Source organism: Carassius auratus, chromosome 1, assembly GCF_003368295.1.
Source record: "Carassius auratus strain Wakin chromosome 1, ASM336829v1, whole genome shotgun sequence".
NCBI classification, from domain to species: Eukaryota; Metazoa; Chordata; class Actinopteri; order Cypriniformes; family Cyprinidae; genus Carassius; species Carassius auratus.
In genome coordinates this window covers 17,502,441-17,526,603 of record NC_039243.1, presented here as the reverse complement: position 1 = coordinate 17,526,603, position 24,163 = coordinate 17,502,441, and the positions used below count along the sequence as shown (strand labels likewise).

The 24,163-nt window shown below is 38.2% G+C and overlaps 1 protein-coding gene across 4 annotated transcripts in view; it reads left to right on the top strand.

Annotated features, from left to right (window-relative positions):
- LOC113092831 (glutamate receptor ionotropic, NMDA 2A) overlaps positions 1-23,686 on the top strand; it is an 86,416-nt gene extending 62,730 nt beyond the window's left edge. For all 4 annotated transcript variants that reach the window (XM_026258633.1, XM_026258686.1, XM_026258764.1 and 1 more), the window contains 10 exons: positions 7,734-7,848; positions 9,566-9,768; positions 10,023-10,188; positions 10,580-10,733; positions 10,835-10,960; positions 11,130-11,359; positions 12,961-13,121; positions 13,233-13,420; positions 15,956-16,194; positions 16,615-23,686. In XM_026258633.1, the coding sequence (XP_026114418.1) occupies positions 7,734-7,848; positions 9,566-9,768; positions 10,023-10,188; positions 10,580-10,733; positions 10,835-10,960; positions 11,130-11,359; positions 12,961-13,121; positions 13,233-13,420; positions 15,956-16,194; positions 16,615-18,396 (3,364 nt within the window). In that variant the 3' untranslated portion in view covers positions 18,397-23,686. The remainder of the gene's footprint in view (positions 1-7,733; positions 7,849-9,565; positions 9,769-10,022; positions 10,189-10,579; positions 10,734-10,834; positions 10,961-11,129; positions 11,360-12,960; positions 13,122-13,232; positions 13,421-15,955; positions 16,195-16,614) is intronic.
- Positions 23,687-24,163: the final 477 nt, after the last annotated feature.

The following is a 24,163-nucleotide window of genomic DNA, read 5'->3' as shown; positions in this document are numbered from 1 at the left end:
TCTTCGGCAGGTGGTGGGGAAAAAGTTATTACTAAGATATCGGCTCATACACAGATTTTTGAATAGTTTTGTACATCATTAGTCAAAATGGTGATATGTTCACCACTATTTATGCATCCTTAGGTTAACTTTAGTAAGTTGGAGAGTTCTGTAAGTTCTTTCTGTATTCGTGTGTTGTGAGCCTAACACAGACCTGCTGTATCTGCTCAAGCGCAAACACAACAGCTCCTTTCATAAGCACCTGCTGCAACATTATCACCTTTACACAGAAGACATGAGGCTGACAAGTCTCATGTTTTAAGCGCTTGAGTGATTTCACAGCCTAAGGCGAAAGTGTCTGCCTTTTGTTTTGCGTTTTGAGTTCTGGCAACTCCTTTACTCCAAATTATTCACAGTCTGACACATTAACTGTTAATGGCATCAATTATCATCTGCTCATCTATAGCGCTGCTGTTTTCTTTCTTTTTTCCCCTGCTCAATCAGGTTTAATGTAGTCACACGTACTGTATTTCTCACTGTACAGATTTTAAGGGGGTATTCTCCTCGCTTGATACACTTTTTAAGCATTAAACACCTTAGCTGTGCGAGCCTTGTGTTATGGGAACATGAATCTGCTTTCTATCAGACATTTTCCTCCACGCTTACTGTCCTTTGATTCTGGCCTTGTTTACTTGCCTCGCTTGTAGGCAAGGCAAGATCTCTGAAAATCGATTCTGAAGCATTATGTTGTAGCTTTCCCTCATTGTTGACCTCCTATTTATTGTCTTTCAGCTCATAAAACCACATAATAAGTGCTGAGCCAGTTCTTATTGGCTGCATGGATATGTCAGCCTTGTTATTATTACTGACAAACCGGTGTTTACTTACATAGTCTATCTTATTGAAATGACATTTTAAGGTCTCTGATATTCTGGTAATAATTTGCCTTTTTTGTTTATGGTCTGACAAATTCTCAGTTTTACTTTATAGTCAATTAATGGAAGATTTCACTTTAATAATGCATGAAATTGCTTAACTCTTATGTAAATCCTTTTCCATCTTTTGTCTGTTGATGTTCAAATACTCACTTTTTGAGATTTTTTTTGCTAAGCTAGATATGCTACGGTTTTCTGAATGGGTTTTAGCACATGTAGTTGCTAGGGTATGCATGGTGTTCTCTACGTGATTTTTAATCCTAGTTTGTGATTGGCCAGTCACAATTATTACATAAATGCAAGATCACAATTATTTGTGATAACCACAGATGTTGCGTGCTTTAAATTTCAAAGGCTTAACATGAATTGCATACATAGAATGCTCCGGTATTTCTAATTTTTTGTAATAGCATATTCATTTTATATATATATATATATATATATATATATATATATATATATATATATATATATATATATATATATTTGTGTGTGTGTGTGTTATCATGCACATTCAATGAAATGGCATGAAACGAAAGAGATGAACCACTTGCACTATTTCTGTGGGAATTAGAGAATGAAGAATGTTAAAAAGGCTATCATGAAATACACACAGAAGATCTTAAATATCTTTTAACGGTCTTTGTTTTTCATGTCAAAATAAAGGCTAATGTGTTTGATTGGCCTGCCTTAAGAAAATATATATTTATTACTATTACATAATAAATAATATTACTTCAGGTTGGCTTGTTTCCACAAAACAACTGTGAATGGAATATAATTGACACAGAATTTTGCTGTATTTATTTTTATGTCATTTTTATTTTATTTTTATTGTGTGTGTGCGTGTGTGTGTGTGTGTGTGTGCGTGTGTGTGTGTGTGTGTGTATGTGTGTGTGTGTGTGTGTGTGCGTACACTACTTCTTATTAGTTTATACCCAGGTGCAATATTTGTATTACAAAGCCTTATATATTATTCAAGGATTCCAGTTTCTGTGTAAATATGAAATGACCTCTACTTTATATGAACAAAACGGTCGATTGTAATAATTTGTCAGAATCGTGACAGCCCTGTTAGTGATCATACGCTTTATCACAGCACTAACAAAGATCTGGCTAGAGAGAGATTACAGTAATAGCATTCATGGCTTCATGTTGAACTATCATCACCTAATATGCATTTTAACTACATCTGATCTCTGACTTACATTTCACTGTTAATTGAGATCACGCATAAAGAGGCTCTGTGTACAGAAAGCCATTTGAAATGACATTTTATAAATCACAACTCTTACTGACATAATTAGTCATAAGCTTTTGTTAATTTCCAGAAGACTATGGAAAATAAAGGTCACCCTGGATAGTGTCTAGTATATTATACTCTCTCCGTCTCTCTTTGTGTGAGATTAGATGCACAGAATGATGTGTTTGTTTAAGAGAAAACTCTGTGACGGCTATTACAAAAAACATTTTTCATGTTTAGACTGTGGAAATCTCTAATATATGAATAAGACACACTAACAAACAAACACGCACAAGAGAAGCTGTATTTGAGGAGCAGATGCAGCTCTGACCCTGTTCTTTTCATTTCTGCCTGAAGCTAAACCCCATTTCCTAGTTATGTTCCTGTTTCTTAATTAAATTACGTTTGTGTGTGTTTGTGCCATCTGAGTAGTGCACAGCTGAGCTAATCTTCATTGTGCGCTACATGGAGAAGGCAGAGATACAGTATTGCACTTCTGTTATTCAGAGGATTCTGTGTGAGGGCCTTGCAAAAGTATTCAGGCCCATCTAGGATTAGATCACCCAAAAATTTGTATTCTGTCTTTATTTCCTCACCCTCATGTCGAGCCAGACCACATGTGACCATCTTCCACGTGATTCAGATTAAGACATCTTGAATAACTGGACTGGTCACTCATTACCATGCCATTACGGTGAAAGGGGACTCAAGCTAAGTGTCAAAGCACTGTAGAAGTATGAAGGTAGTGTACTCCACATATGTACTCTATTCCAAGTCTTCTGGAGCCATTTAGCTTTGTGTATAAAAGTAATCTTCCCCTCCTGTGAACTGTTGAGTCAGACTCTTTCTGTGAACTGGATCAACATTTAATTGAAAAGATGCTGCTTCTTTTTCCAGAAGATTTAGGGCAGATGTCAAAATGTAAATTTTATTTTGTTTTCAACTGAAGAAAGAACATTATATGGGTTTGAAACAACATGTGGGTGAGTAAATAACAGACTTATCTTTTATTTCTTTTTTTCTTTTTTCTTTTTTTGAGAGAGAGAGAACAAATTCTTTACCAAACCATATTTTTAGTTAATTACAATTCATTGTTTAAATATCTGTACAATTTTTACTTTTAAGCACTGAAACAGTAAATTAATAAGTTTAATGTAATATTGTTCCTTGAAAAAAATGAAATATGATGTATGTGTATTCAGTGTCTACAGGTCACAGAAGTTTTAAGTTCACAAACATTGTATGGTTGTTCATTTAGTACAATTTAGTAGTTAATTGTTTAAAAAAAAAGTAACAACACTATTGTTTAAAAAAAAAAGAAAAGGAATCACATTTAATCATGTACTCCGAGCATTATACCTGGCTTATGTTTTATGTTGTTTTTAAATAAATTTATTTATTTTAGTATTATTTATATACTTTTATATTATCAATATTCAATTAGCTTTCATTTTAATTTTAACTAATTTCCTTATACGCTTTTGCCATTTTTCGTTTTTAAAAGTATTTCTAGTTAGTTTTATTTAATATTTTATTTTATTTTTAGCATTTAAAAATCATTCTCCGTGAATATACAGTTAGTTGCATTCCATTTGATTAAGTAAACAGCACAATATTAATTCGATTTTTTGATAATTTTTAATTGGTTGAAAACTTCAACAACAAAAAAAATTCCTGGTGGTGGATATGAACAGGTGCAATTGGATTATACCTTTGAGTGATTATAACCTTTCCTAAATAAGCAAAAATGTCACATTGGGGAATAATTATTCAGGTTGTTAATCTAAAGGACATCTGTGAAAATGAAGTCTTAAGAGCATTTTAAATATGTCAGCGAAAATGTTAGACAAATGCTTTAGGAAAAGGTTACAAAACAATGTCCAAATCTTTGGATATCCCAATGGTGTTGGTTCAATTATGAGGAAGTGAAACTACCACAAGCCCCCCAGACGCCATCTAGAAAAGGTCATCCCTTAAAACTTACTGCACAAACAAGCAGATTTGTAAGAGAGGCCAGAGATCACTTTGAAAGTGTTACTGAGTTCAGCAGTTGAGATCAAAATAAAAGATGGAATGAGCAGTCAAGCATTATCATAGCGCCACATGGGAAAAAAACTTAGAAACTAATTTGTCAGATGTAACTAGAATAAGGTGTTTTTAAAGGGGGGGGTGAAATGCTATTTCATGCATACTGAGTTTTTTACACTGTTAAAGAGTTGGATTCCCATGCTAAACATGGACAAAGTTTCAAAAATTAAGTTGTACGTTTGAAGGAGTATTTCTGTTCCAAAAATACTCCTTCCGGTTTGTCACAAATTTCGGAAAGATTTTTTCGAGTATGGGTCTGTGTGACGTTAGATGGAGCGGAATTTCCTTATATGGGTCTTAAGGGCACGTCTGCTGGAAGAGTGCGCGCTCCTGTATAGCAGAGCAATGAGAGGCTGAGCACAGACAATAACTGATCAGAGCGAGAGCGTCGCGAAATGTCACAAAAGGAGTGTGTTTTTGGTTGCCAGGGCAAGACAACCCTGCACAGATTACCAAAGAAAAAACAGCATTAAGGGACCAGTGGATGGAGTTTATTTTTACAGAGCATCAACGGAGTTGTACAAGTGTTTGTGTTTGTTCCCTGCATTTCGAAGATGCTTGTTTTACAAACAAGGCCCAGTTTGACGCCGGATTTGTTTATCGTTTATTTTTTAAGGATAATGCAGTCCCAACGAAAAAGGGTCACGATCGTGTGTTGGAACCGCAGGCGGTGAGTAAAACTGCTTCAAATATCTCTGCCTCCTTGTTAGTGCGTCCGCCTCCCATGCCGAGACCCGGGTTCGAGCCCCGCTCGGAGCGAGTCGTTGCTGCTGCTGCTCTCGTTCAGTTTCAGCCTCGGGATCTGATTCTGGATCCTAAATAAACGGCTGAATCTGACTGTAAGCCATGGTTTGTTTTGGATGATGGTTTTTTCCTCAAGGTATTGTCACAGCTTCCAAACGCTCTTAACGCAAAAGCCAACTGGCACTCGTGATTCTTTTGCTCCGCCCACACGTCACGCCTCCAGCCGGTCGTGTTTTTCCGGGAAAAATCGGTACATACTATCTTTCTCTTATGAATATAATAAAACTAAAGACTTTTTGGAGTTATGAAGGATGCAGTACTACTCTATAAGTACTCAAGATTAACAGGATATTGAGTGAAAACGAGCATTTCACCCCCCCTTTAATGTTCCCAGTTTGCCCAATTCTGGTATTATATACTCACCTTCATGTGGTTCCCAACCTGTAACCATCTTTCTTCCATCGAACACAAAAGATGCAAAAAATTAGGCTTTGAAACGAGACTGGGTCTTCCAAGCTCCTGTCAAGAAAAACCATGAAAGTCCATGCAGATGAGAAGATTTATGAGTGAATAACAATTTGCTATACATTTTTCTTTCCTATACAGTACAAAGAAATTGAATGAAAAACAAATACTGAAAGATACAAGAGAACCTGTTACTGAAACAAAAATAACTTGGTGTCAGATTTAAGAACTTAAAGTTGAATGTCCTACAACATCAGTTTGTGAAATTAAGTTTGTGAACAGCATAAGTGTAATCCTATTAACCAGAACAACATGAAGCAAATCTACCAGAATTCAGTAAAAGGAAAAAACATAACACTTGTAGAGCGTGTAAAGCCTTTATATACACACCACATAAAGTGTTTGTCTTTACAGCAAAAGGTGAATCTACAAATGATTAAATTGTGAAAATGTTATACTTTAAATTGATGTTGCTATTGTTGTTCAGAATACTTAATACATTCCACATTAAAATAATTTAGAGTTTTAATGTATTGAAAGATGAAAAACAATGGATAACTTGTCCATTTAAAATGAATTAGGTGTGGGTCTAAATGCATTTGCAAGAGTTCATGTGTTTATGTGTTTGCTGGCTCATTGAATTTTGGGTTTTTGCTACAAAAACACGAAACTGCGATAGATTGATTTGATGTTGTCTTTTATTCTAATAAATAAATGTGTATGTAGGGCTGTCATGATAACAAATTTTGCTGAACGATAAATTGTCCAAGAAATATCGTCATTCTAAGCCAGTTTCAACTAATATAATGATAATGGCATAATAAGGCAGGTTTTTTTTATGGCAGATTCAGAGCAAGAAATGTTGACTTTATTTGGCTTAAAATTTATTAATTTTGTATGTTATATTATGTTTATATGCCAGTTTGGGATGCTCATATTGACCGTTTAAATGTTAAACCGTAAGTAAACATTTTGATTGATGAAAGGGCCGTTCACATATCACGTCTTTATTTGTGCTCAAGTTCTTTATTTCAAATGCTGTATGCGCTGCTCATAATACAAAAGTAAGCACATTTCGAGAGAAAGGGCAACAAAGTTGTTTGGAAAATATGCTACGCGGTATCTAAATAAAGCAGTAGTGCAAGTACAATGCTGTATCACTTGTGACACAAACATCCACAAGCAAATGAAAGGCGCTTCCCAAAGCTGGTCACTCTAGCGAGACGTTATCTCTTTATTCCCGGGACATTTGTGCCATTAGAGAGGGTGTTTTCTACCGCGATATGTCCACGCGCTGCGCTCCAGACTAACCACACATCATGACATTTTACATTTCTTAAATAAAAATTGAAAAAATAAATTATCGCGGCCGAAAAAATTAACGAACTCGTTTTATTTAATCGTGCGATTAATTGATTTATCGACTATCGCGATAGGCCTATTTATATGACACCTAGATTTTAGACACCAATTAAATTTTACAATTCCAATTTCGATACCACAGCAAAAACTACTAGCCTGACAAATATAAAGTTTAATCATTACTAAAGACAACTGAAAAGTCAGTAAATAAGAACAAATAACAATCAATAGCACAGAGATTCAAATTAAACAGAGCTTTAGGTTTTTAGGTTTGTAGGTGTACAGAAACTGAATAATCACATCGCACCAATCTTGATTTTCTCATTATTGTTTTTTAAATATTTACGTTTTTTGTTTTTATTTAAGTCAGAAACGAGAAAGAATTAAAATGTCTGCAGCCATTTGAAATTAGAAACAACTACTGCATTTGAGTCAAATGCTACACACATGTAAAATGCTGTTTTTTTATTCAAATTAATTTGTATTATTTGAAAATCTGAAGCAAAAAACAGAATGGTCCAATTTTAGCTTTGTGAAAATATAAAGGTGTATCTCAATAAATTAGAATGTTGTGGAAAAGATGATTTATTTCAGTAATTCAACTCAAATTATGAAACTCATGTATTAAATAAATTACATGCACACAGACTGAAGTAGTTTAAGTATTAGGTTATTTTAATTGTGATGATTTTTTTTAATTAGCAAGTCTTGAAAGCACATGCAACTTATAAACTTTCATAACAATGCAGCAGTTGCCCAAGTGGGCCATTGACAAATCTGTCAGCTGTCCCAAGCGTCTTTCACACTGGCCCTGGGCCATCGGGCAGTCCTTATTAACGAGCCCTGAAACCTTAAAGCATCTTGTAAGTCTGCTGATATTTAACTGTTTGGGGCTATTGTGTCTGTGTGTGTTGCAGATATATGATGGGAGTCAATCTAGGGGGTAGAGATCATTCGTTCATGGATGATGGCTACCAAGTCAATCCCAAACTGGTTGTCATTGTTCTGAACACAAAGAGGGAATGGGAGAAGGTAAGAGCCTCTAATCTTTATATCCTTCTATTAGCTTTGCCTGTAAGGGGATTCTGGAAGCATTAGCAATCAATATTCTGTTTACTAGCTCAAAGCCTTTATGTGACTGTGACTGAAAATGCACTGGACTTTGCTAGCAAAGAAAAAGAACATTTCATTTGTACTTCCCATTTCACAGCCTAGGGTTTTTCATGCACATGACTTAAAATACTGTTTACTTAGTCATAAAGAGTGAAAATAGCCTTTATTAAGTCATTGGTTTCATAACTGATTTATTTTGAAATTACTTCTAGCTTTAAATTGAGGAAGAGTGCACGTGTCTCCATCCAATTTGATTGTGCTGGTTATGCCCTTTTTCATCTCTCTCTCTATTTTGGCTATTAGCATAAATAATTTGCTTGTTTTTTGTTGTTGTTTTTTTTTTGTACATTAATCCATTCTCTGTCTTTGTGCCCTTTCTCTAATTAGTTTTACATCTTCTCCTGTTCTATCTTGGTGCTTCACACACTCATTTTCGTAATCGTTTGCTCACTCATGCATTCTTTTAATGAATTGTTTTTTCATCTGAGGTGTGTTGGATGCTGTGTATTTTGACAGTGCCCTGCAGTGTGTGTGAAGACACACACACTCAAATTAAAACCCTGCAGTGATTGTGTGAAAAGTCAAGTGTGACACTAATCATTTCTCACTGCAGAGGGGCTAGAAAAGGGTGTGAGCCGATCGTGGAATCGAGCTTATAGACGAACATGTGCACTTGACGGAATACATAACTATTGAATAAAGAGTGCACAGTGAACATACATGGGGTAAACTTGACACATTATGTCAATACATGGATAGTTGACATTGCTTATCAAACATCAACAAAGAAACAATCACACTTGATGGAATGCATAACTGTTGCACATAAATGGGATAAATTTGCACGTTGTTGCATGAGTTGACATGGCATTTCAAGCAGAAACAGCATTATCTTGCAGTCTGCCATGCTATCTGAAACTACATTAAACAGCTTTTTTTCTTTTGTAATATTAGTACACATGCAGTTTTAAGACTGGATTATATATACATATACACATTTATACACAGGATTATTTAAAACCGATATTATCTTGGACTTCAAGTTGCAACTAAAATTCGTTAATGTACAAAAGTAACAAAAATGTCCTTTAAATCCAAAATTAACATTTATTAATATTAGCATGAACTGCACAGGCAAAACAATGTGCATAATTATTTACATGACAAAGGCTGAATGGTAAAACTGAGAATTTTGCTTATGCATACACAACAGCACAAGTGTGATTTCCAGCCTAACACATGGAACAAATACTGGGCCAAATATGATATTGGTATTAGTCATATTACCAAGTGACAGATGAAATTGCACCAAAATACCATAAAGTGTAAATCCCTAAAATCTAGACATTTATGTTGTTTATGTCAACCACCTACATGGCAAACAGAGAGAGCAAATGAGATGAAATATGATAAAGAAAGCTGAAGTAAAGACAGACTTGTGTCCCAGTCCTTGAATGTGACTTTGTTGCTTGCTGGATATAATATACAAGTGTAACAGTGTAACATTTCTTATGTTTGTCTTAAAGAGCAGAAAATCATATTTTCATCCTCAAACTTATAAAAATGGAAGCCGCTTTAGTAGAACCTTCAGACCTTGTTTATTTGTGAGCCAAATGTTACGTGTGTATGTCTACAGATGGGGCGATGGGAAAACCACACCTTGAAGTTGAAGTTTCCAGTTTGGCCACGTTATAACTCATTCGGGGACATAGACGCTGATGAGAACCACTTGAGCATTGTGACTCTAGAGGAAAGACCCTTTGTAATAGTGGATGATGTGGACATTCTTACTGGCACATGCATGCGGAACTCTGTACCTTGCAGGAAACACATTAAAAAGTAAGTTTTGCTTTAGTTGTTTAACTTTATAGAAAAACTATTGCAGCTAATACCAGTTTGGAAGAAACTAGTAGGTTCCGCAGGCATCCTATCTTAATCCTAATCTTTTCCTGGGGAATACAGAAATAATTGTACAGTCTCTAATGTGTTTATGAACTTTTGTGTTTTATATTTAGAACCTATTAGACTGAGTTATCGTCAATCTTTCTCAGTATCAGCTGTTTTCTGTATTGCTTTGCCTGTGTATGCTGCAGTAATACCACGGAGGGTTCCTATATCAAGCAGTGCTGCAAGGGCTTTTGCATAGACATCCTAAAGAAGATTGCCAGAAATGTAAAGTTCACCTATGATCTTTACCTGGTCACAAATGGCAAACATGGCAAGAAGATCAATAACATGTGGAACGGCATGGTGGGGGAGGTTAGTCACTTTAAATAACCTGATTTCAGTCACATGGATGTCAGTTTTCCCTGTCTGTTCGTCTGTCTGTCTGTCTGTCTGTTTGTTATCTATCTGTTTATCTGTATATCATCAAGTCTGTCTTTATGTTGTTTTGTCTCTCTGTCAATCATCTATAATGTCTGTATATCAGTCGCTGTATCAGTCTTTCATTCTGTCTGTCTATCAGTTGTTCTATCATCTCTCTGTCATTCCATCGTTCTTTTTACTTTTCTATCAAAGGATTATTCTGCCTCTGTGCATGTCTGTCTTTCTATATGTTGGCTTTCTGTTTGTCTGTTGGTCTATCAGTCTTTCATTCAGCCTGTCACACACCTGTTTCTTGAGTTGTTTTCTCTTCTCTTCTGTATAGGTAGTCTATAAAAAGGCTGTAATGGCTGTGGGCTCATTGACCATAAATGAAGAGCGGTCAGAGGCCATAGACTTTTCTGTCCCATTTGTCGAGACAGGCATCAGCGTAATGGTGTCACGGAGCAATGGAACGGTGTCGCCCTCTGCGTTTCTAGGTAATAGATGAAATAATATGTTTGAAATCCCTCTGGAACCAGTTTTGTTTTTGTAATCTCTGCCTTCACCCCATGCATCTCTCTTCTCTCTCCTCCCTCAGAACCCTTCAGTGCTTCAGTGTGGGTTATGATGTTTGTCATGTTACTCATCGTCACAGCAATCGCTGTTTTCCTCTTTGAATTCATCAGTCCACTCGGTTTCAATAGAAACCTTGCACAGGGCAAAGGTATGATACACAACCTCAGCCACACAGTCAACCAGCGTCTGATTTGAAACTGAAAGAATTGTAAAATCTCAACATTAAAAATTTAAACAATAAGCACCTTGAGATCCACAAAACTTTTATGACTTCCTACTCACTGACTTTCCTTCTCTCTTGTTATGCATTTCTATAGACCCTCATGGACCCTCCTTCACCATTGGTAAGGCTGTCTGGCTGCTGTGGGGTCTGGTGTTCAACAATTCCGTTCCGGTACAGAACCCCAGGGGCACTACCAGTAAATTTATTGTGTCCGTATGGGCCTTTTTCGCTGTGATATTCCTGGCCAGCTACACTGCCAACTTGGCTGCCTTTATGATCCAAGAGGAGTTTGTGGATCAAGTCACAGGCCTCAGTGACAGAAAGGTATTTTTTGTGAATGTAGAAATATACTGAGCTGTCTTACTGTCTACTGCCTCTCTAACTCTAACCTGTATTTATATCTATACCTGTAACTCTGTGTTAGGATGGAAATAAAATATGTGACTAGAATATTCTGTCTGATATTCATAATACCATTTAAAAGGTTGCATTTATTTGATCAGTAAAATATTAATACAGTAAACACAGTAATAATGTGAAATGTTGTTATTTTTTTCTATTTTAATATATTTTAAAATGGGATATATTTCCGTGATGGCAAACCAGAATTTTCAGCAGCCATTACTCCAATGTTCAGGGTAGCGTGATCTTTCAGAAATCATTCTAATATGCTGCTTTACGGCTCAAGGATCATTTCTCACTGTTATCAATGTTGGAAGCAGTTGTGCTTAAATATATTTAAAAAATAATAATTATTCGGTTGTTAAGTGATGACGTAAGAAGCGCTACTTCCGGGTCCAAGCCTCAACTCACTTCACTTGAGAATACTACCCCAGCAGCCGTTTATGAGCACTGTTTATTCATATTAATCATTTAAGATAAACGCTTTCAAACTTACGGTATACACTACAGTCTCCGTGCTCACAGCGTCCCAAACACAAAAAATTTTTATATATATATTTTATATTTATATTTTCATTGTCTGGCTATCTGGGACTTCAGTATGGAGTTAAAGGTTAAGATTATAACTTTTTCGCTAGTATTCTATCACATTGTGAGTTTATATTAGCACCTTTTGTTGTTTTCTCGTGGTAACTGATAGAGCGTTTGGACACGGAAGCGCTGCTGCGTGACGTCAGACTTAACAAGTGAATTATTTACATTTATAAATTTCATGTGTTTTTGCTGAATACAAGTATGATTGTGTTTAAAAATATATATAAATGATAATAATTAATGACCTCAAACTTTTGAATGGGAGTGTATGTAGAGAACTTTTTAAGTAGTTAATGTGTGTTTTTCTTTTAATTATGTCTTATCTTACCTAGGACTCTGAGTGAAGCAGGGTTGGCACTCCTCAAAAAAATAGGTGCTTGACATCCCTGGCAGCAGTTGTGTCTTGTTGACACTGAAGTTCTAACTTAATAATACCTACATTTATAGACAGCATCTAACTTTGGCTCTGTCAGCCATCTTGGCTATCATTTGTTGCTGATGTCAGCACAAATCCATTGTGAAATTACCTTATCTATGGACGACACACACACTGGTGCATGCTTAAAATGCCCTGTAAAAAGAAGCTATTTTTACATTAGAAATGACTTTTTATGTGTGTAACCTAATGTATTCCAGTTGATTTAGTCATAAAAAAGAATTTTTGTGACTCAAATAAAAACCATTAATTTAGAGGCACATTTTCTAGGCTACCTGACAAAACATATTTTAGAGTGTGCTATCTAGTTGGCAGCTTAAATTTCTAAATTTACAAGATGGAGTGTCTGAACTACACCAGTTACTTGGTTTATCTCCCTGTATATATTTCATTATTTGAGCTTGTATTGATTCCCTCCATGTATCTCTTAAAGCTGCCCTCACTGTTCTTCATGTAATTGATGATTTTATTTTATTTTTTTTCTGTTTTATAGTTTCAGAGTCCCTATTCTTATTCACCACCGTTTCGCTTCGGGACCGTGCCTAATGGGAGCACAGAGCGAAACATCAGGAAAAACTACCCAGATATGCACCAATACATGGTGAAATACCATCAGACTGGAGTTCAGGATGCACTTGTCAGCCTCAAGACAGGGTAAGGCTGGGATATCCAAATGTTCTGTACTGCCAACAAGATTTTTCTGGTAGACATAATGTTATATAATATATATTTAAGCCACTACTTGTGCTTTTGTGCTTTGTATAGTAAACTGGATGCTTTCATATATGATGCTGCTGTGCTCAACTATATGGCGGGGCGTGATGATGGCTGTAAGCTAGTAACTATTGGCAGTGGCTACGTCTTTGCCACAACAGGATATGGCATTGCCCTGCAGAAAGGATCCTACTGGAAACGTCTGGTTGACCTTGCTATCCTTGGGATCATTGGAGATGGTATCAGTCTTCTCCTGTTTTTCTTTCCTATTATTTCACTTATTTCATGACCTCTGTATTAAACACTATCTCTGTTCCTAACCTTATTGAGATTCCTTGTTCTCTGCATAGGCAGCATCCTAAATTAAATGACCTTAAAGGGTTAGTTCACCCAAAAATCAAAATTATGTCATTAATAACTCACCCTCATGTTGTTCCAAACCCGTAAGACCTCCGTTCATCTTCGAAACACAGTTTAAGATATTTTTGATTTAGTCCGAGAGCTCTCAGTCCCTCCACTGAAGCTGTGTGTACGGTATACTATCCATGTCCAGAAAGGTAAGAAAAACATCATCAAAGTAGTCCATGTGACATCAGAGGGTCAGTTAGAATTTTTTGAAGCATCGAAAATACATTTTGGTCCAAAAATAGCCAAAACTAAGACTTTATTCAGCATTGTCTTCTCTTCCGTGTCTGTTGTGAGGGAGAGTTCAAAACAAAGCACTTTGTGATATCCGGATATGTGATATTCGCAAACGAATCATTTGGTGTAACTGGATCTTCTTGAACCAGTTCACCAAATCGAACTGAATCGTTTTAAACGGTTTGCATCTCCAATACGCATTAATCCACAAATGACTTAAGCTGTTAACTTTTTTAAGGTGGCTGACACTCCCACTGATCACTCATTTACTCAAACAGTACACTGACTGAACTGCTGTGAAGAGAGAACTGAAGATGAACACCGAGCCGAGCCAGATAATGACTCGTTCACGAGTCAAGAACCGCTTCTGTCAGACGCATTTGATTTTTGGTGATTGATTCTGAACTGATTCTGTGCTAATGTTATGAGCGCGGGTAAACTGATGGCCTGAATCAAGGGCAATCATCGCAAATTACGTCATTACGTCGAGCGCAAAAGGACCGTTGAACCGTTTTCTTCAACCGGTTTATTGAATTGAACTGTCCGAAGGAACTGGTTCACGGAAAAGAACCGAACTTCCCATCACTACTGGTGATCCGAAAACCGATGCAACCGGTTCTTGACTTGTGACGAGTCAATCTTTCGTTCGTTATCTGGCTCGGCTCGGTGTTCATCTTCAGTTCTCTCTTCACAGCAGTTCAGTCAGTGTACTGTTTGAGTAAATTAATTACTCTGGGATATTGGTTTATTCTGACTCAGAGGGAGTGTCAGCCACATTAAAAAAGTTAACAACTTAAGTAATTTGTGGATTAATGCTTATTGGAGACGCGAACCGATTCAAACGATTCAGTTCGATTCTGAGAACTGGTTCAAGAATATCCGATTACATCAAATTCATTCGCAAACTGGTTGTCACTAAACTGCAGTGTTTTGAACGGTCTAACAACAGAACCGGAAGAGAAGAGAATGCTGAATAAAGTCGTAGCTTTTGCTAATTTTGGACCAAAATGTATTTTCGATGCTTCAACAAATTCTACCTACCCTCTGATGTCACATGGACTACTTTGATTATGTTTTTCTTACCTTTCTAGACATGGATAGTATACCGTACACACACTTTCAATGGAGGGACAGACAGCTCTCAGACTGAATCTAAAATCTCTTAAACTGTGTTTCGAAGATAAACTGAGGTCTCACGGGTTTGGAAACGACATGAGGGTGAGTCATTAATGACATAATTTAGATTTTGGGGTGAACTATCCCTTTAATAAATGGTTGTTTTAATACAGGATAAAACCTGTTAAACACTCACCCAGATGTGCAGCATAAATATCATGAATTGCAAGTGACTCACTTGATTAGAATAGATTTGACATTGAACATGAAATACTGATACTCATTTTAAAATGATATTTCAAAATAAAAAATAAAACAAATCTGTATTTTTGATAAAGTAAATGCAGCCTCGATGAACATGAGACTTCTTTCAAAACATTCTGAAAAATCTTATTGACCCCAAACGTTTGAATGGTAGAAGGAAGTGAGCAAAACTACAGCATTGTAGGTGATTGATAGCCAGGGACAGAGGATAAATATGCAATTTAACGTTAATTATTTAACAAATTGACTGCAGAATGCTGCAAGCAAACAATCAGAATGAGATATTCCAGGGAGTGAAATCATGGGTAAATAAATTATATTTATATTTATATTTATAATTTCAAAATTATAAATAAAGATTATTGGAATGTTTTCAATTCAAGAAAATTTTATTTCAGTGTTTATACTTTTTACAAAATGTTACTTGCTATTTCTTATTAATTGTGAAATTCACTAGTAAATTCTGAGTATATATTTTTTGGGGTATTTTTTTTTTTTTCAGTGTAATTTTTTTGATTTAACTATACTATTTTAGATTAAAAAAATATATTACAAAAATTATTTTCTATTTGGTTTATTTAACAAGATATCTCACAAAGCAAAATTATTTTGCCGACTATTTAACAGCCTTTGTATCGTTTGTAAATGCTCCCCAGTAAACAGCTCGCTTGTGTTTGGAACAGAGCCAGAATGTGAGCCTGTTTTGAGTCTGTGCATAAGCATTAAAACTGTGATGTTGTGTTGTGTATTAGGTGAGATGGAAGAGCTGGAGGCCCAGTGGCTGACTGGTATCTGTCATAATGAGAAGAATGAAGTGATGAGCAGTCAGCTGGATGTGGATAATATGGCTGGTGTGTTCTATATGCTTGCGGCTGCCATGACTCTGTCGCTAATTACTTTTGTCTGGGAGCACCTCTTCTACTGGAGGCTACGTTACTGTTTCACTGGTCTCTGTTCTGGTCGGCCAGGAATGCTCTTCACTATCAGCAGGGTATGTCACAGAAACACCATGGTAAATTAACTAGAGAGGTTCCGTTGCTGAAGGCAACCATTATCTGTTCAGTCTTGATATATTAACATGTTATGGTGGCTGTTTACCACAGTCAACTTAAAGCTTCATCAGTGTTGGAATTGCTGCTTATGTGCTGACAAACACATTTTTTGCTGCAAAATAAGAAAGAGCTTATATAACAGAATGTAATAGCACCAGCCACCATCTCTAGAATAAAGTTGCAGGGTGCAGTTGTTTGTCACAGCAGGATATATTACTTAATTTCATTGGTTTATAGAGACCCCAAAAACATATAGCTGGACTATACAGAGAAAAATGTTGTTAATATATACTTTTTGGTGTTAGCCTCCACTTAAGAACTTCTCTCCATTAACATTTCTGTCTCCATTTCACCTATAGGGGATTTGGAGCTGTATTCACGGTGTCCATATTGAGATGAAGAAAGCCCCAGAGTTGGGCTTCAGTCCTCAGGCCAACATGTTACACCTTCTGAAAACAGCTAAAGAGATCACCACCCTTGGAGTTACCTCTCCCAAACGTCCCGTGAGTAGCATTCTGCGTCCTACCACGGGCTTGATGGAACTTATGGATGGAGCAAAAGGCAACAACCTTGCCCAGAAAAACACACCGTACAGCAATACCAGCACAATGCTCAGCAACCGTCACAAAGAGCCACTTAACAACACTCTGTTGCCAGGGCAACGTGCCCTAAGCTTGACGGATGCTCAGCCAGGTGTTGCTGGAAATGGTGGCTCAGTAGGTGGAGGTGAGACCACTCGACCACCAGCCTCCAAGCCACGTGCTCTCTGGAAGAAGTCTGTGGAAACTCTACAGAAGAACCAAGGACCTGGGGATAATTCCCCACCATCTGTCCAGCAGCCTACCGAGACCCTACCTATGAAGAGCCAGCGCTACCTGCCTGAAGATGCACCTGCCCGCTCAGATATATCAGATTGTTCCAGTCGGGTGGAGTTGCAAAAGCAGCACAAGTTAAAAGAAACACTTCGGAAACGGAACCGCCTACCGCGGGATCTGAGCGATGTGGAGATTTCAACTCTCCGGAGCCAGCCCAGTCAGCAAAGTAACCACAGTGCTCAGATCTACTCTCAGAGCAGCCAGGGAAGTCAGATTTATACCATTGATTCCATTGATCAGGATTATGGGCTGCACTACCCAGATATTTTCAATGATCACAATGACAATAAGCACCGGCCATCCTCTTCCTCCGAGCAGCAGCCAATCCTGCAGCTCAACAGCAGTCTGCTGTCCCAGGCCCATGAACCAGAAGTGATGCAAACCACCATTGCAAAGGATAAGAAATACAACACATGCGGAAAGCCCGGCGGGGCAGGGAGCATCACCGGTGGGTCAGGTTCTACTCAGGATCCACGACAGACACACTGCCGTAGCTGCCTGTCGAAATTGTCCAGTTACTCTGGGCTTTACACTGTACGGTCTCCTCAGTATCGCTGTGATGCCTGCCTGCACTCTGGAAACCTGTATGACATAAGCGAAGATCAATTCCTTCATCCAAATGGACGGGGCACTGGAGGCGGAAGTGTTGACAGGGCCTTCTCTCCTTTTCTCCCTCAGCCTGATGCTTCCTTCACAGCCTATCTTCCCCAGAGTGACCAAGAAGGCGATGGTCTTATTAGTCACTACCAGAATGAGGGTGTAATCATCCGTCAGCACTCATATGAGAATCTGCCCCAGAAGAGTTCGTCACGGCGGGTCAGTCTGCAGGACAACACACCATACGCCAATGTTCCCTCGGCGACTCTGATCCCGGACAAGCCCCCCAAAAATCAGTCTGTCCACCTAAACAACACGCTTGCGGGGGTGGGTGTCAGCGGACTCGGAATTGGTCGTCGCAGCAAGTCAATGTATCCGGCACGTCCAACGGACAACCCATTTCTCCAGACGCTTCGTGACGACCAGCGTCTAGCTCACGGGCGCAGCTCCACAGACATTTATAAGCAGCTTGTGCCACTCACATTAGGGCAGGCTGATGGCAATGTGCTCGGAGTGAGGATGCCGACCCCTGAACTCTATTATACCGAGCATGTCATGCCTTATGTAGCCCCTCCCCCTGTCGCCACATACGCCGCTCCCAGGGCATTGAGCGCTGGGGGAGCTCGGCGTGTCTACAAGAGGATGCCAAGCATTGAATCTGATGTCTGATAGAGATCGGAGGTCTGATAGAGAGATCAAGAAGACTATAAAAAGACATGCATGGATATTTCCACCAGGATATGGCTTAATCGTGGAACTCTTGGATGGATTGTAAAGCTTTTTAAATATAAGGCAAGCAAGTCTGGAATATATTTTGTTTCCCTTCTTGGACTTATCTGTCTGAACAGAAATCAGAGTTCAACTTTACATCAGGTCCCCCCCTCTAGTCGAGCGGCAGCTCTGTGTCTTCCAGAAAACATAAAAAATAGTGGGCAGGACGCTCTTGCGCCTTTGAACGAAGGAAGTACAGGGGCAGCTCCAAAGAGTTTCCTTTTTAACACAACACAAGCAACCAAAAAATTGAATATATGTAAACATACGTGAAGAACCACATTCTGCACTTTTACACACAAAAATACACATGCACATGCAAGAGGCACAAACAAAACATGATCTCAAACTACTGAAAGGACGACGTTAGGTATGACTTGACCAAAAAAAAGGAAAACCATATACAATGTAATAGCATAAATGACAGGCTATGAATCTCATGCTCTGAAATAAATAATTGTTTAGCAGATCCAAACCTGATTTGAGTTTTTGGAAAGGCAGCAGAACATCTGTTACACTGTTTAAACGGCTTATAAATGCATGTATGAATGCATTTTCGATGTAAAAGCTGCAATGAGGCATGGTCCTCAAAGACTGTTCAGAGTTCAAAGATAAGATTTCCATTCCAGTCTGAACTGTGACAAAATGCACTACCTGTATGATTAGTCTCGGGTGGAATCTCTGAAATCAAGTATGTTGGGGAATTTCAGAGAAGGTGAACTCGATGCTCACAAGACCCACGACTCATTCATGTCTCTGACGACACCAAGTGGAAAAAGTCTTTGACCCTCCCACCCTTGAATGTGTCAAATGCAGGAAGACACTCCTCTGCTAACAGCACAACAGTGTAGTAAGTGTCAGTGTTCATTCATTATTAATCTAAATTCTTGAGCATATTTCTATAGTTGTCTAGAATATTGAAAAAAGTGATAGTCAATTTATACACAGTTTTATACACTACCAAATATTTGGAAAAGGTGTGCAAATATGTTTATTGTGTTATAGAAAAGAAGACAGCAGGAAAAGAAATGAAGGGAAGTGATAGAAAAATAGGTATACTGTATTTTTCGTGGTCATAAGGGACTCAGAGAAGGCAGAGAAAATGTAAAAGCCCACAACAACTAATGATGTCGATACAGAACCACCGAAATACAAAATATTCCTGATTGCCTCGAACACACAAACACATCACTTCCTGTAGAATCCAACCACACACTCATACTTCACAAAAGTGTTTGGTTGTTTTGAATATAATGGTCGTTCCAGCGATATGCACAATATCAGGTTGCAATATTATATTTATGTATGAAATTTCCTAGTTTTAATATGTTTAATTATTAGTTCCTTTCATTTTATGAATTGTTATACATGTGGAATTAATTTATTAATGTGATTTAATTGCGTATATATTTAAAAGATAACAGCATGTTAATCTTCTCTATGGTCAAACATTTAGAATTGTTCTTTTTGATTTTGATGTGAATGGGAGTATATGTTTACAGTGAAGGTGAAAATATGGATTCATCTCAGATGTGATTTTGATTCTCATTTGAATACAAACATAAAACTGTTGTATGACCAAATGTTAACTGGATCACCGTTCTTTACTGTGATTTCAGTGCTGTGTCTGAAACGAAGTGACATTAACATTTCAGGGTATATACCAGGTTTTAGGCTCACCACACGAACATGGTTTGACAATAATAAAGAATATATTGTGAAGAGAAGCATTTTTCATAAGGTCAGTCTGACATATGCTACACGTCTGCCTCTAACCATTTCCATTCTGCATCTGGATAGGCGTTCTTGTGTTTACACTCTCAAGAATATTCAAATCAGCTGTTTGTTTTTAACCTCATTAATGTCTACGGAATACTAGCATATTCATATTTCATATAAGCCTCTATGGAAAAGTCCACGTCTATGTGCATAAACATCTCACTTGAATGTAGACAACAACATCCAGACAACGTAGGATTTTAATGTCAAGAGTAGATGGGTTGTGATTATGTTGTAGTGGTTTACACAACCAGTATGCATTTGTATTTACAGGTAGATTTTGAATAAATCTATTTGCACATTGATATGTTTTACATCATTCAGATCCCGTCCATTATGCAAATTTAGACCAATTTACACTTGCTTGATCCACTGCTAGAATTCATTATATTAAAATAGTGTAATAAAATACTGTAATAATGCATCATTTGACATTGACATCAATGGCATTTACTCACTTGTTTTGTTCTGAGGAGTTGAGAAGCATCTCATCCCACTCAGAAGCAGTTCAGAGTCGTGGCGTAAGGGACACAATGTCTCTGTTCCCTCCATCAGGAAATGAGGGTTACGATATGTAACCGAACAATCACTTTCAGTCGGTCACTTCAACGTTGCGTCAAAGTTCAGATTCTAGGGGTCCCTATACCAAACGTCACAGCTGCTAAACTGACATATGGACTCTCTGTCTATGAGAAACACTGAATCCAATTCGGAAAAAAGCAGGGGGAGTCAAAGGGAGTCACAACATATGGAGCACTAATCCATTATGATTCACTCGAGGGATACTTGCTCGTAATGGATTCTTACAGCAAGTTCTTCCACTAGACTATGTTATGTAAGGGAGTGCTTGAGTGATGGATGGGTAGTCTAGGGTTCATAAGAAGGAACTGAACTGGACTCAGTAAGCCCACATTATCAGCTCAGAGAGGAGAAGGTGCGAAATGCAAGCTCTACACCCTACCAGCCACCTGAGTTCAAGAGGTAGTGCTCAAACCTCTGGGTGAAACTGGTTCCATTCGCATAACGTAGAATCTGGCAATTGTATTAGATGAAGCACGACCCACAGCTCTAGAAACATCCGCTAATGAGGCACCATTTGCTAAAGCTGATGAAGCAGAAATGTCCCTGTTGAGTGTGCTCTTACTTCAAGCGGCCATGGTAAGCCTCTGGCCTGATAGGCAGTAAGGATCGCATCCACAATACAGTGGGAGATCCTTTGTTTGGAGACAGTATTCCCCTTCTGCTGACCTTCAAAGCAGACAGAGCTGTTGTCTGAAACTCTGTGTGTATTCCAAATACTGTAGATGTGTAGGGCTTGCACCGGGCAAAACAGAGACAGGTCAGGGTCCCCCTACTATGGTGGAATAGCTTGCAATGTTACCACCTGATCTCTAAAAGGAGTGGTGGGAATTTGGGCACATATCCAGGCCAGGGTCTCAGAAAATTTTTTAGATTCTGCTGGTCTGAATTGTAGGCATGATTCTTTAATGGAGAGGGCTTGGAGATCCCCCACCCTGTGTCTTTATAGAGAGGCCAACTGACTGACAGGGCTCCACAGATCTCTCTTTAAGACCTGAAGGACAACTGAGATATTCCAAGAGGGGATGAGGCACTGCCTTGGAGGATTCAACCCTCAGGGCACCTCCTAGGAACCTGATAACCAGATTGTGGTTATGTTGTGGAATAGTGGCCATGTATATCTTGAGTGTAGACAGAGACAGGTGCCTCTCCAGTCACTCTTGGAGGAAAGATAGCACAGATTCGTTGCCACATCTCCGAGGATCCTTCCCATGGGAAAAACTCCAATTCACAAAAATGCACAATTTCAGGCATATAGCTGCCTCATAGAGGGGGCCTTAGCTTACATGATAGTATTCACCACTGTGGATGAAAGACCTCTGATTTCCTCCTGGAAGTGTTTAATGGATTGCATTTGTTTTTAACCATGGAGAATTGCAGCGCAGATTCTTCAAAGGTTTTGCCAAAAAAAATGGGGCCGGCGAGAAAGTGCACTTTCTCAGCATCCTACAATCTCCAGACATAGCCACAGGTGGTGCTCCTGGACCACTAATGTGGACATTGCCCTCCCCACATCCTGCATTGTGACCTTCATTACCCAGACGGCATAGTCAGTTGCTGAATGCAGTTCCTGTATGCTCCGTGTTGGGATCACCCTTGTGCAGACCCTGGCCTAAATACCTGCAGTACAGCCATGGTGTGCAGAGCAGACACAGCTTGTCCAGAAGCATTATAAGCTTTCGCCATAAAGGAAGAAACTAACATGTCCTATATGGGAGTCTTGGACCACCAGGGGAACCTCCATATATTCCCTCACTGGACCGCTGTCAAGGGTGGTGAGAATGGTGGAAATGTGAATCGTGTTATGACAGAAAGGTGCGTTCAATGATTTTATCAGCTCCTCATGGACTTCTGGGAAGAAAGGGAACAGCTCAGGTGAGTTTCTGATGCTCCCTGTTGCCCAGGTAAGCACGGCTGCCATCTCAGTGTCAATTCTGCGATAGACAACTTATCCTCATCACGAGCCCAGAATGAGAGGTCCGACCCACATGAAGGCTTGTACTCAAACTCACCTAGAAACACTTACTGGAGAACATTTGTGGTTAGAGCAATGAGAGGTCCATGGGTTTTCTTCCGGCAGAACTGCTTGCTAATTACATAACCAGTTGTCAAATAACAACTGAAAGTCTTCTAGTAAACACATGAAATCTTGTGTTGTGCATATCAAAGCAAAAAAAAAACAAAAAACACAATGTTATGCTATTCTAAAATGGTTGCCAGGGTGTTGCTATGCAGTTTCAAAGGTGTTCTGGTTAATGGTAAGTTCATTGCTGTGTGGTTGCTTGGGTGTTCAGATTAGTTAATTGCTGACCAAAGTCTCTATATTATTCTTGTTCGTAAATATAACTCAGGTCCCTGATTGAATAAAAGTCAAAGGGATGCTTTTACCAAATTTAACTTCTAGCAGATGAAAAGTCTGACCAGTTTGAAAGAAAAAAAAATCCAGCTCTTCTTAACAAGCAGTCAAACTGTCTGTGGTATATAATTCATGCCCATAGTGCAATTGTAGGGAACCTCTGACAGTGATTCTGTATAACAAAGACTAATGTATAGGTAGTATCGGTAAGGTATATAATTTAAATTTAAAGCTGACAACCTGCAGCATTTTTTTTTTCTTTTCTGTATCAACACTGTTTGCCTCTGTTGTAAGACTGGTCATGTTGCTACAGAGAAACATATGAAGTATCCCATTTAAAAAAAAAATGAAACATAATGATGTTGATAACAGCTACATGACGGGCTTCTGGCAGATCTTTCAAAACAACTTTGCATTGGTTTTCTTTTTCCCCCTGTAATTTACAGTTGCCAAAAGACCCTGACAAACCTGGCATCTCGAGGCACAGCAGTTGGCTCAGAAAAGGAAGAAATGCTCTGAATTCAAATGCTCTGAACAGTTCACCCAATAATGTTGGCAACCAAACAGTTTATGGTAGCCATTGACTTCCATAGTTTTTTTTTCTCTCCATACTGTGGAAGTCATTGGATTTTTGAACAAAAGTCTAGAGACATTTTTTATCTGTATGGACAATTAATTTTTTTAATTGTTTTATTCTTTTGATTCTTTTGATTAAAACTGTAATACTTTTAAATATTATTACAATATAAAGAACATTTTGTAGTTTAAAATAAGGGCTAAGCTACATTTTCAGTCATTTCCTCTTCAGTCTTCAGTCTAGTACAAGTAGGCTGATGCACTACAGAATACACTTGTGTGTGTGTGTGGGTGTGTGTACACTGGCAATATACAAATGCGGTTTATGTTCACTGTGTATGTGTCTAAACTTCAGATGTCCAAGACTGGTATGTG